General features: G+C 41.7%; 2 protein-coding genes across 2 annotated transcripts in view; one reads left to right on the top strand and one right to left on the bottom strand.

The window, feature by feature from the left end:
- TAP2 (transporter 2, ATP binding cassette subfamily B member) overlaps positions 1-525 on the bottom strand; it is an 88,775-nt gene extending 88,250 nt beyond the window's left edge. Inside the window, exon 1 of the mRNA XM_073598273.1 lies at positions 317-525. The gene's annotated coding sequence lies outside the window, so the exon portion shown is untranslated. The remainder of the gene's footprint in view (positions 1-316) is intronic.
- Positions 515-12,923, top strand: part of TAP1 (transporter 1, ATP binding cassette subfamily B member) — a 32,180-nt gene continuing 19,771 nt past the window's right edge. The window contains exons 1-3 of the mRNA XM_073598272.1: positions 515-735; positions 9,274-9,792; positions 11,583-11,697. Of these exons, the coding sequence (XP_073454373.1) occupies positions 9,282-9,792; positions 11,583-11,697 (626 nt within the window). The 5' untranslated portion in view covers positions 515-735; positions 9,274-9,281. The remainder of the gene's footprint in view (positions 736-9,273; positions 9,793-11,582; positions 11,698-12,923) is intronic.

Raw genomic sequence — 12,923 nt, 5'->3', positions numbered from 1 at the left:
GCTGTAGACATGCTCCTCTAGATTAGTTCTTCTCAGGTTGGATGTTGTTTTGTAACAAAGTGTAACATTTGTATCTCTCAGATCTGCCATTATATATTATTATGATACAATATTATGAAGTATTTATTTTACATAGGAAGTGTCACATCCGATATTGCTGAGCTGTCCGGGGGACACATACAGAATAATAATAAGAAGATCTGCCAACAAAAGAATACAATAAGATCTATAAAGTGACTGTGGACAGAGATCTATGATAAGAGCGGACAATGGATGGTTATATAGGAGACCAGCATGTACAGAGGGCACTACTTACCGTCCCCGGGCAGGGTGGTTGGTGTCGGGTCCTGTGTTTGTTGGGGTAGTCGGGCTCCTATGGAGGTGTCGGGTCGGTGCTGTGCTCCGCTCTGATCGGTGCTCGGTGTCGCTCGGTTGGAGTATATGGAGGGGGAGGGGAGGCGCCGCCCGCATGGGGGGAATTTCTCTGCTGATAGTTTCACTTTCTCTTTTCTTTAATAGAAGCCGATTCCCGGAAAGCGGAGATTACCGGGGCTGGGACAGTCTGATAGATGACCGACAGAGGGCGGAGACACGGGAGGAGCCTCAGAGACCAGACCCCGGAGAACAAACACCGGAGAACAGAGACCGGAGAACAGAGACACCGGAGAGGACATCAGACGTCCTGCTAAGGACAGACAGACAGAGGAGTACATACATACATACAGACATAGACAGGTAAGTCCTAAAGAGCGCACAGCCAGGAACAGAGTATTCATCTCCTAATCTTAGATGTCAGCATACAGAGATGTATAATGTAGGAGGGGGGGGGGGGGTGTTTACTTTAATTAATAACAAACGAATTACTGAATGAAAAGGACACTAGTGGAAGAGTGACCCTGTCCCTGGAATACAAGGGGTTAATTGGCGAGGAGAAGCTGTTTGTGGGCTCTTTAGTTTAGTAAAACGGAGTCTATTAGTGGTGAGGAGAAGTCAGGAGACCCCAGAGGAGGGGAAGGGGGACATAGTAAAGAGATGACAGAATGCAATGCCCCATAGACTTTTATAGGGAGATGGAATCCATAGAGAATAATGGAACAAAATATTTAAATTAGTGACAGAATCTTTAGACATATCAAATGAATCATTAGCAAACCTACTTTTAAATATCAGTGGTCATGTTTAATATTGCGATTAGGTGGGATTATTATTGTTTTCTATGGCATGACAAAGGTGAATGACAGAAGGGAATGTCCATTATTCTCTATGGGCATCCCATCTCCCTGTTAAAGTCTATGGGCATTCCTCTCTGTCATCCCTTTTAGTATGTCCCTGAGGAGATGAATAGCACAGCGCTGAGGGGACAGTAGTGGGAGGATCAGCACAAGGACTCCACTGAAGAAGGGACTTTCTCAGGGGATGCTGAGGGGAGAAGACACTGAAAACTACTGGCATACAACAGGAGATGGTCAGAGACTAGAAGCATGCTAAAGAGATAAGATGTCTATATTTTGTGTGACACAAGACATTTGTAAGAAGGTAGTATGGAGCAAAAATGTGGAAGTGTGGATTTGTACAGGGAATGTGATAGCGGTGATCTCCAGCAGTCCTTTGAAATGCATTTATAGTCTATGACTGTCTCTGTCAGCATGTCAGCAGAGTCCAACAACTCCTATGGCATTTCTGAAGTCTCTGCCCATCTCTTGTAGTGTGCCCATAGTCTCTGCCCATCTCTTGTAGTGTGCCCATAGTCTCTGCCCATCTCTTGTAGTGTGCCCATAGTCTCTGCCCATCTCTTGTAGTGTGCCCATAGTCTCTGCCCATCTCTTGTAGTGTGCCCATAGTCTCTGCCCATCTCTTGTAGTGTGCCCATAGTCTCTGCCCATCTCTTGTAGTGTGCCCATAGTCTCTGCCCATCTCTTGTAGTGTGCCCATAGTCTCTGGCTGTCTCTTATAGCATGCCCATAGTCTCTGCCCATCTCTTGTAGCATGCCCATAGTCTCTGCCCATCTCTTGTAGTGTGCCCATAGTCTCTGCCCATCTCTTGTAGTGTGCCCATAGTCTCTGCCCATCTCTTGTAGCATGCCCATAATCTCTGGCTGTCTCTTATAGCATGCCCATAGTCTCTGCCCATCTCTTGTAGTGTGCCCATAGTCTCTGCCCATCTCTTGTAGTGTGCCCATAGTCTCTGCCCATCTCTTGTAGTGTGCCCATAGTCTCTGCCCATCTCTTGTAGCGTGCCCATAGTCTCTGCCCATCTCTTGTAGCATGCCCATAGTCTCTGCCAATCTCTTGTAGCATGCCCATAGTCTCTGCCCATCTCTTGTTGCATGCCCATAGTCTCTGCCCATCTCTTGTAGCATGCCTCTAGTCTCTGCCCATCTCTTGTAGCATGCCTCTAGTCTCTGCCCATCTCTTGTAGCATGCCTCTAGTCTCTGCCCATCTCTTGTAGCATGCCCATAGTCTCTGACTGTCTATTGTAGCATGCCCATAGTCTCTGACCATTTCTTTCAGCATGCCTCTAGTCTCTGCCCATCTCTTGTAGCATGCCCATAGTCCCTGACTGTCTCCTGTTGCATACCCAACTGCAAACTACACGTGCAAAGTGCACTTGGAAGTGCAGTTGCTGTAGATCTGAGGGGGACATGCAAGGAAAATAAAAAACAGCATTTTAGCTTGCATATGATTGGATAATAACATCAGCAGAGCTTCCCCTTTTTTTCAGAGCTTCCCCCTCAGATCTACAGCGACTGCACTTCCAAGTGCACTTGTAGTGCAAAGAGGATTTGCCTTTAGTAAATAACCCCCCTATGGGCATGCTACAAGAAACAGTCAGAGACTATGGGCATGCTACAAGAGACAGTCAGAGACTATGGGCATGCTACAAGAGACAGTCAGAGACTATAGGCATGCTACAAGAGATGGGCGGAGACTATGGGCATGCTACAAGAGATGGGCAGAGACTATGGGCATACTACAAGAGTAAGTCAGACTATGGGCATGCTACAGGAGATGATCAGAGACTACAGGCATGCTACAAGAGACAGTCAGACTATGGGCACGCTACAAGAGATGGACAGAGACTATGGGCACGCTACAAGAGATGAACAGAGACTATGGGCACACTACAAGAGATGAACAGAGACTATGGGCACGCTACAAGAGATGAACAGAGACTATGGGTACGCTACAAGAGATGAACAGAGACTATGGGCATGACTATGGGTATGCTACAAGAGAAAGGCAGAGACTATGGGCATGCTACAAGAGATGGGCAGAGACTATGGGCATGCTACAAGAGATGGGCAGAGACTATGGGCATGCTACAAGAGATGGACAGAGACTTTGGGTATGCTACAAGAGATGGGCAGAGCATAGGCGTGCGCACAGGGTGTGCCGGAGGTACCTAGGCACACCCTAATCACCCTGTGTGATGCAGATTCCCCCTGCCAAACCCCCAGGGCAGCTGAGGCTACAGAGAAGGGGACTGGGGAATCTCTGTCCTCAGTTCATTTCTCTGCTATTTCACCAAAGCCTTTCAATGGGGCTCCTAACAAATTGAAAAAAAAAAAAAAATAAAAAAAAATATTAAAAATAACATTATACAAAAATAAATTTAAAAAAATAATATTGTAAAAAATTTTTAAAAAATATTAAAAATAATATTACCGTATACAAAAATAATTTAAAAAACTATTGCAAAAAATAAAAATAAAAAAATTATTAAAAATATTAATCCAAAATTTAAAAAAATATTTTTAAAAATTTTTTAAAAATATTAAAAATAATATTATACATAAATAATAAAACAAATAATAATAATTTTTAAAAAATTGACACCATACACTGCTCTACTGACACCACCCACTGCTCTACTGTGCATGTGTGTGTGAACTTTGGGGTGCACACCCTAATGCAATAGGCTGTGCACACCTACAGTGGCTTGCGAAAGTATTCGGCCCCCTTGAACTTTTCAATCTTTTAGGCTTCAAACATAAAGATATAAAATTTTAATTTTTTGTGAAGAATCACCAACAAGTGGGACACAATTGTTAAGTGGAACGAAATCTTTTGGATTTTTGAAACTTTTTTAACTAATAAAAAAATGAAAAGTGGGGCGTGCAAAATTATTCGGCCCCCTTGCGTTAATACTTTGTAGAGCCACCTTTTGCTGCGATTACAGCTGCAAGTCGCTTGGGGTATGTCTCTATCAGTTTTGCACATCGAGAGACTGAAATTCTTGCCCATTCTTCCTTGCAAAACAGCTCGAGCTCAGTGAGGTTGGATGGAGAGCGTTTGTGAACAGCAGTTTTCAGCTCTTTCCACAGATTCTCGATTGGATTCAGGTCTGGACTTTGACTTGGCCATTCTAACACCTGGATACGTTTATTTGTGAACCATTCCTTTGTAGATTTTGCTGTATGTTTGGGATCATTGTCTCATTGGAAGATAAATCTCTGTCCCCGTTTCAGGTCTTTTGCAGACTCCAACAGGTTTTCATCCAGAATGGTCCTGTATTTGGCTGCATCCATCTTCCCCTCAATTTTAACCATCTTCCCTGTCCCTGCTGAAGAAAAGCAGGCCCAAACCATGATGCTGCCACCACCATGTTTGACAGTGGGGATGGTGTGTTGAGTGTGATGAGCTGTGTTGCTTTTACGCCAAACATATCGTTTTGCATTGTGGCCAAAAAGTTCGATTTTGGTTTCATCGGACCAGAGCACCTTCTTCCACATGTTTGGTGTGTCTCCCAGGTGGCTTGTGGCAAACTTTAGACGAGACTTTTTATGGATATCTTTGAGAAATGGCTTTCTTCTTGCCACTCTTCCATAAAGGCCAGATTTGTGCAGTGTACGACTGATTGTTGTCCTATGGACAGACTCTCCCACCTCAGCTGTAGTTCTCTGCAGTTCATCCAGAGTGATCATGGGCCTCTTGGCTGCATCTCTGATCAGTCTTCTCCTTGTCTGAGCTGAAAGTTTAGGGACAGCCAGGTCTTGGTAGATTTGCAGTGGTCTGATACTCTTTCCATTTCAAAATGATGGCTTGCACAGTGCTCCTTGGGATGTTTAAAGCTTGGGAAATCTTTTTGTATCAAAATCCGGCTTTAAACTTCTCCACAACAGTATTACGGACCTGCCTGGTGTGTTCCTTGGTCTTCATGATGCTCTCTGTGCTTTCAACAGAACCCTGAGACTATCACAGAGCAGGTGCATTTATACAGAGACTTGATTACACACAGCTGGATTCTGTTTATCACCATCAGTCATTTAGGACAACATTGGATCATTCAGAGATCCTCGCTGAACTTCTGGAGTGAGTTTTCTGCACTGAAAGTAAAGGGGCCGAATAATTTTGCACGCACCACTTTTCAGTTTTTTAATTGCTAAAAAAGTTTAAAATATCCAATAGATTTCGTTCCACTTCACAATTGTGTCCCACTTGTTGGTGATTCTTCACAAAAAATTAAAATTTTATATCTTTATGTTTGAAGCCTGAAATGTGGCAAAAGGTTGAAAAGTTCAAGGGGGGCTGAATACTTTCGCAAGCCACTGTATGGGGCAGAGACTATGGGTATGCTACAAGAGATGGGCAGAGACTATGGGCATGCTACAAGACATGGACAGAGACTATGGGCACACTACAAGAGATGGGCAGAGACTATGGGCATGCTACAAGAGATGGGCAGAGACTATGGGCACACTACAAGAGATGGGCAGAGACTTCAGAAATGCCATAGGAGTTGTTGGACTCTGCTGACATGCTGACAGAGACAGTCATAGACTATAAACGCATTTCAAAGGACTGCTGGAGATCACCGCTATCACATTCCCTGTACAAATCCACACTTCCACATTTTTGCTCCATACTACCTTCTTACAAATGTCTTGTGTCACACAAAATATAGACAGGGAAAAGGAACAGACAGAACAGAAAAAAGCTAGTAGAAACAATAGAAACATACCAAATCATTTAATGACTTGAAGTCGATTTCAATAATATTTTTCTTCATTGGCTTGAGTAGGCAACTCAGAAAACAGAAATGACTGCCTGCAGGGGCATCGAGGGCCATATTAAAAAAAGACCAAAGGGCCAAATCCAGCGCCTGGGCTGTAGGTTGGGCACAAAGGATAATACAAAATAGAAAGTGATGATGAGTGAAATTTCAAAATTATTGCAGAAACAGGAGGAGAGGGGTAATCTTCCGAGAGGTCATCTGATATGTCACCTGTCAAGGGGAGACAAGAACAAGGGCAGCGTGCCTTTACTCTCCAGCAAGTATTCCGAGCGAGCGCCTGCCCTGCCTACTCTCGTGCTTTCAATGCTGCTGGGTACTTCTCCCTCAGTGCAGCTTCCCTGAACGTCTGTGGGCTGTGTGTTTCCATTGATGCACACACTGTGTAGTGAGACACAACTGTAATCTCTGCATGTAAGGGTGACTCCATAGGACACTACAAGAGAAGGGAGCCACCCTAATTAAATCAGATGATGAAAGTGCCTAAAAAAATGAGGGTTTAATATCACTTTACGCATTAGCACAGGCACACTGAATGATCATCGTATTGTTTGCAATATGATTATCGGCTGTGAGCTGCAGCTCCATCGGCCATAATGCATTTTTTTTTTAATGTGAAGTATTTTTAGAAAATACTGCAGTATTGCCACTAGATGGAGTTGATGATCACAGGAGATAATCGAATTACAAATAATATGGCAATCATGCATTGTGCCTGTGTGAATGCTTAAAGTGGAATTTTAGTTAGAAAATGAAGTCCTGCTAGATCCCTTCAGGCTGGCCCATTCTGCAGGTATAGCTATGTAAAACATTAATAATAAATGCCTATAATGTTTAACCACTTCAGCCCCGGAAAATTTCACTCCCTTCATGACAGGCCATTTTTTGCGATTCGGCACTGCGTTGCTTTAACTGACAATTGCACATTCATGCAACGATGTACCCAAACAAAATTGATGTCCTTTTTTTCCCACAAATAGAGCTTTATTTTGGTGGTATTTGTTCACCTCTGCGGTTTTTATTTTTTGCGCTATAAACAAAAAAAAGCGACAATTTTGAAAAAAAAAAAAACAATATTTTTTACTTTCTGCTATAAAACATATCCAATAAAACAATTTAGAAAATCAAATTTCTTCATCAATTAGGGCCAATATGTATTCTACTACATGGTTTTGGTAAAAAAAAAAAAAAATCCCAATAAACGTACATTGATTGGTTTGCGCAAAATCGCGTCTACAAACTATGCAATATTTTTATGGCATTTTTTATTTTTATTAGTAATGGCGGCGATCAACGACTTTTACTGGGACTGCGACATTGCGGCGGACAAATTGGACACTAAGTGACACTTTTTGGGGACCAGTGACACTAATAAAGTGATCAGTGCTAAAAAAATGCACTCTCACTGTACTTATGACACTGGCAGGGAAGGGGTTAACATCAGGGGTGATCAAAGGGTTGAGCGTGCTCCTAGGAAGTGATTACTAACTGTGTGGGGGGTGGCTTAACTGGAGGAAGACAGAGATCCGTGTTTCTGCTTAGCAGAAACACAAGATCTCCATCTTTCTCTCTGATAGAACGGTGGTCTGCCTTGTTTACATAGGCAGACCGCCGTTCTGCCTCTCCTGTCAACAATCAGTGGGTCCCGGTGGACATCGTGTCCGCCAGACCCACTAATTGGCTCCCGCTGTGTCCAATCACAGCAGGAGTGGGATTGGACCCGGGTAAGAAACAATGAACAGGTACGTTGTTTCACGCAGCCAGCCCACAGTAAATGTGTGGTGGGCGGTCTGAAAGCGGTTAAACTCCAATAATACTCCGTCTCTCCCTGGTCTGCAAATACTCATTTGCTCTCTATTTTTGTACTGTAAAAAGCCACTAGAGGCCAGTCTGCTGACAGCCTAAAGATTTCCTGTTGCTCAGGGGCTCTGGGCTGCACCCTCCGGTAAGAAGAAACAGGAGCAATGCTGGAGGCAATTTACAGCAAACACTAATTTTGGTAGCATAATTATTAAAGTGGAATGTATGTTCCTTGCTAAAGAACATTACGTTTTGTTGGGTAAATTTCTATATATTATAAGATACAGTAATTATGAGATATTTGCAGGGAAGTCACTGGAAGACATTAATAATGTGGTACTTCTATCTTTATACATAATCTTCTCTTGAGCATCTCATTCATTAACTTACTATATGTGTGCTGTACATATTTGTATCATTGTTCTTTATAAAAAAAATACACACATATAAAAATATATATACATAGACAGGTGCATCTCATAAAATTAGAATATCACCAAAGAGTTAATTTATTTCAATAATTTAATTCAAAAAGTGAAACTCGTATATTATATAGATTCGTTACACACAGAGTGATATATTTCAAGCATTTCTTTCTTTTAATTTTGAAGATTATGGCTTACAGCTAGTGAAAACCCAAAATTCAGTATCTCAAAAAATTAGATTACATAAGAACAATAAAAAAAAGGATTTTTTTTAAATCAGAAAAGATATTTTATTGTGCATAAAATAAAATAAAATAAGATATGAACAATAAAAAAAGAAAAGGATTTTTAATACAGAAATGTTGGCTTACTGAAAAGTATGTCCATCTAAAGTATAATATGCATTTAATACTTGGTTGGGGCTCCTTTTGCATTAATGATTGCATCAATGCGGTATGGCATGGAGACGATCAGCCTGTGGCACTGCTGAGGTGTTATGGAAGCCCAGGTTGCTTTGATAGAGGCCTTCAGCTTGTCTGCATTGTTGGGTCTGGTGTCTCTCATCTTCCTCTTGACAATACACCACAGGTACTTTATGGGGTTTAAGTCAGGTGAGTTTGCTAGCCAATCAAACAGTAATACCATGATCATTAAACCAGGTATTGGTACATTACCGCATCATTGCAGTAGTTCATGCAAAAGGAGCTCCGACCAAGTATTGAGTGCATACTATACTGTACATGGACATACTTTTCAGTAAGCCAACATTTCTGTGTAAAAAATCCTTTTTTTTTATTGGTCTTATGTAATATACTAATTTTCTGAGCTACTGAATTTGGGATTTTCACTAGATGGAAGCCATAATCATAAAAATTCAAAGAACGAAATGCTTGAAATATATGAGTTTCACTTTTTGAATTGAATTACTGAAATTAACTTTTTCGTGATATTCTAATTTTATGAGATGCACCTGGATATGCACCTATCTCCAGTGATGTTTCATTAAGACAATTTGTTTTTCTTTCTGTCATTAGACTCTGCCATGATGAATTCCCTGTGGTCATTGTCTTGCCTCTTTGGTGTGGATCTTCTCATCTTCCGCCACCTTGAGTCTCTTCTAAATGGCTTCATCCCTCTGGGTTTCCTGCTGGTCTGGGTGATGAGCTTGTTCCGGTTGACAGTCCTGATCCTGGGCGCTCATGTGATCAGTCAAAAATTCAAGCTTCCATCGTGGTTACAGAGGGACACTCTTCTCATCTTCTGTGCAGTCCTGAGCCTCCTGGTCCCAACTTGTGTGACCTTCACTGATCTCCTGTTACCACAGACTAGCGCAAAGCTCCTGTACAGCTGGGGGAGGATGGACCTTTTCCTCAGCTCTTACCTTCTCACACTGATCTCTGGAGTCATCAGGTACCAGCTCTTTCCATCCAGTGAGGATGACGAGGATGAGTCTGGGAGTTCCTCGGGTTCCCTGTGGCGGTTAATTAAACTTCTAAGATCCTACGTTGGCAGGTTCATGGTGGTCGCTGTGTTTCTGGTGCTGTCATCATGGGGTATGTAGAAGGCCTTGCCATAAAGAAGGGAATGGTCAAAGCTAAATAAGTAAAAATTGTCCAAATTAAAGAGATGTTTGTATTCTTCCTTGAATCTTGGTGATCTTTGTGTATTTCTTCCAGATCTGTGCAGTAATCCAGTGTGAGGCTTCCTGTAATAAAGACCAGTGACTGCTCCTTTCTCTCCTTGTGCAGGGTGACTGGTCTTGTCCCCTCCTGTAGTTTTCTGCAGGCAGCCTGTAGTGGGTGGGTCTGCTAGGCCCCTCCCATAGCTCTGCTCTCCGCATAGGCTATGTACAGCACAGCAATGATGTCACTGCAACTTTTATATGGTAACAGCTAGTGGCACACCAAAATAAAAAATGGTCTGGACTGAAACTGAAAATTGAGGATGCACTTGGCTGAAAACCGAAATGGACAGTTTTTGAAAATAAATATATATATATATATATCTATATATATATATAGATATATATATATATAGATATATATATATATATATCTATATATATATATATATATATCTATATATATAGATAGATAGATAGATAGATAGATAGAGATATATATGTAACATAGAAAAATGCATCCCTGTAGCCTCCCTGGCGGTTTTCCCGAGTGTGGCTCGGGGTTAAAATTCAGTCCCATTAGCGGTAACCCTGAGCCACACTCGGGATTACATCGCAGGATCCTGGTGCGCCGTTACTTACCTTGTCCCCAGGATCCTGCGATGTCCCCCGCTGTGTCCGTGGGCTCTGTCTCCTCCGAAGCCTCTCCGTGCCAGGCTCCGTTCCCTGCGAGCGTCGCGACGCATGGGGGCGGAGCCTGGCGGCAAATTCAAAAAATTGTAAAAATCATAACACATACAGTACTGTAATCTTACAGATTACAGTACTGTATGAAATCATTTCACATCCCTTTTGTCCCCAGTGCTTTGGCCCATGCCCTGCATGCAGTTTTATGTTATATATACTGTTCTTTCTGCCTGGAAACTGGAGATTGTCCATAGCAACCAAAAAGTGTTCCTTTAAAAGTGGCTTTAGACCAGCTAGAAAACAGCGATAGTAAATTAGAACACTTGCAGAATTGAGCGATAGTGAATCGTGGGGAAATTTATTTTATTATTATTATATATATTTTTTTAATTATTTTTTTTTTTTATTATATTATAATTTATGTTTTTGTGTTTCAAACTTTATCACACCCGGGATATCTACTAGACTGTTTTTTGGACAGATTTTAAGTGTGTTATTGTTAAGAATTACAGGCCTACAATATAAAACGCCAAATTTCCATGCAAAATAATGGTACTGCTTTCAGCACCTAAAATCCGAAATAATCATACCGCCAGGGAGGTTAAATACTATGTATGTCTTCATACTGGTCCATTACGCTTCTGTTGCGGTGCAACACACCTTCCCATTGAAATGCATCAAAAATGCACACAGTCACATGAAAAAATGAGTTTGCCATTCTCGACACCTTTATTTCTAAACGCCTATTATCGGTGGCTGAAATATTTGTGCATCCCTAGTAATAGCTGGGTTTGCAGAGGCATTTGGTGCACACAAACTGGGTTATTGGAGCATGGAGAGGTGGGGAGGGTCTCGCTAAGGGCTCTATGAACTAGTAGCCTAAAGAAAGGATTGAGGGGGTTACATGTCAAAAAACAAGTTAACAAAATAAATTGGTGGCAGCACACATGTTCAATTGTTTTATTTGCTTTATAGATCATCCCTTATTTTATGTAGTTTCCAATAATTGCCTTAATATTTTGCTTGTCCTAATAGGTGAGATGGCTTTGCCCTCCTACACGGGACGTATGACGGACTGGATCCAGAGCAAAGAAGACTCCTCCGTTTTCAGGAACGCCATCATTATGATGTCCATCATCACCTTGTCCAGGTGAGAATAGGAATGTCTTGTGTTACCTAGAGTAAGCCCCACCCACACTGATAAGGTTTGTGACATACTTAGCCCCGCCCCTTCACTGAAGCAGCCAATGCATTCTGGCGTACGCATGCAGTCTTTTTAAGCAAGTTATGTGCATTGACCAAAGTTAACTGGCCGGACATCATAGTTCATCATTCGGTTTACATCCATTTGGCTGCTCAGAGTGACTACACATGCCTAAAGACATGAGATATATTATATTTTCTCAGCTTTCAAGCATGTTGCCAGGCCATGGGGTCCTACCAGTCCAAGATGTCATAGTTAACGTCTATTTAAAGACAAAACATTTCCTTAATTTTTATTGGAGTAGGTAATGATTAAAACCTAAATTTTATGCCAAACGCATCCCATTGGGGAGATTTCTCTTCATATCCTATCCTGTAGACACAATAGAAAATGAGAGAGATTCTCTGAAATGTGAGGGAAATTCCCTCTAAGAGAGTTGCCACTGAAACAAGTGTCCCCTATGGAAGATTTGACTGATTCCTGTTCTGTTGACTGCTCAAACTTTTGTATTCGCCCACAATTGGCAGTGGTTACCAGGACTAATAGAGAGATTGAATCTCCACAATGGGGGCAATGACAAAAATAAATACCTACAGTGCCTTGAAAAAGTATTCATACCACTTGAAATTTTCCACATTTTGTCAGGTTACAACCAAAAACGTAAATTTATTTTATTGGGATTTTATGTGATAGACCAACACAAAGTGGCACATATTTGTGAAGTGGAAGGAAAATGATAAATGGTTTTCAAAATTTTTTACAAATAAATATCACCCCCCCCCCCCCCCCGAGTCAATACTTTGTAGAACCTCCTTTCACTGTAATTACAGCTGCAAGTCTTTTTGGGGATGTCTCTACCAGCTTTGCACATCTAGAGAGGGACATTTTTGCCAATTCTTCTTTGCAAAATAGCTCAAGCTCTGTTAGATTGGACGGAGAGCGTCTGTGAACAACAATTTTCAAGTCTTGCCACAGATTCTCAATTGGATTTAAGTCTGGACTTTGACTGGGCCATTCTAACACATGTTAATGCTTTGATCTAAACCATTCCATTTTAGCTCTAGCTGTATTTATAGAGTCGTTGTCCTGCTGGAAGGTGAACCTCCGCCCCAGTCTCAGGTCTTTTGCAGACTCTAATGCCCCGTACACACGGTCGGACATTGATCGGACAT

This window comes from Aquarana catesbeiana, linkage group LG09 (assembly GCF_042186555.1).
Source record: "Aquarana catesbeiana isolate 2022-GZ linkage group LG09, ASM4218655v1, whole genome shotgun sequence".
Taxonomy (NCBI): domain Eukaryota; kingdom Metazoa; phylum Chordata; class Amphibia; order Anura; family Ranidae; genus Aquarana; species Aquarana catesbeiana.
Note: the sequence above shows the minus strand (reverse complement) of the source record. Positions and strands in the feature narration are given on the sequence as shown.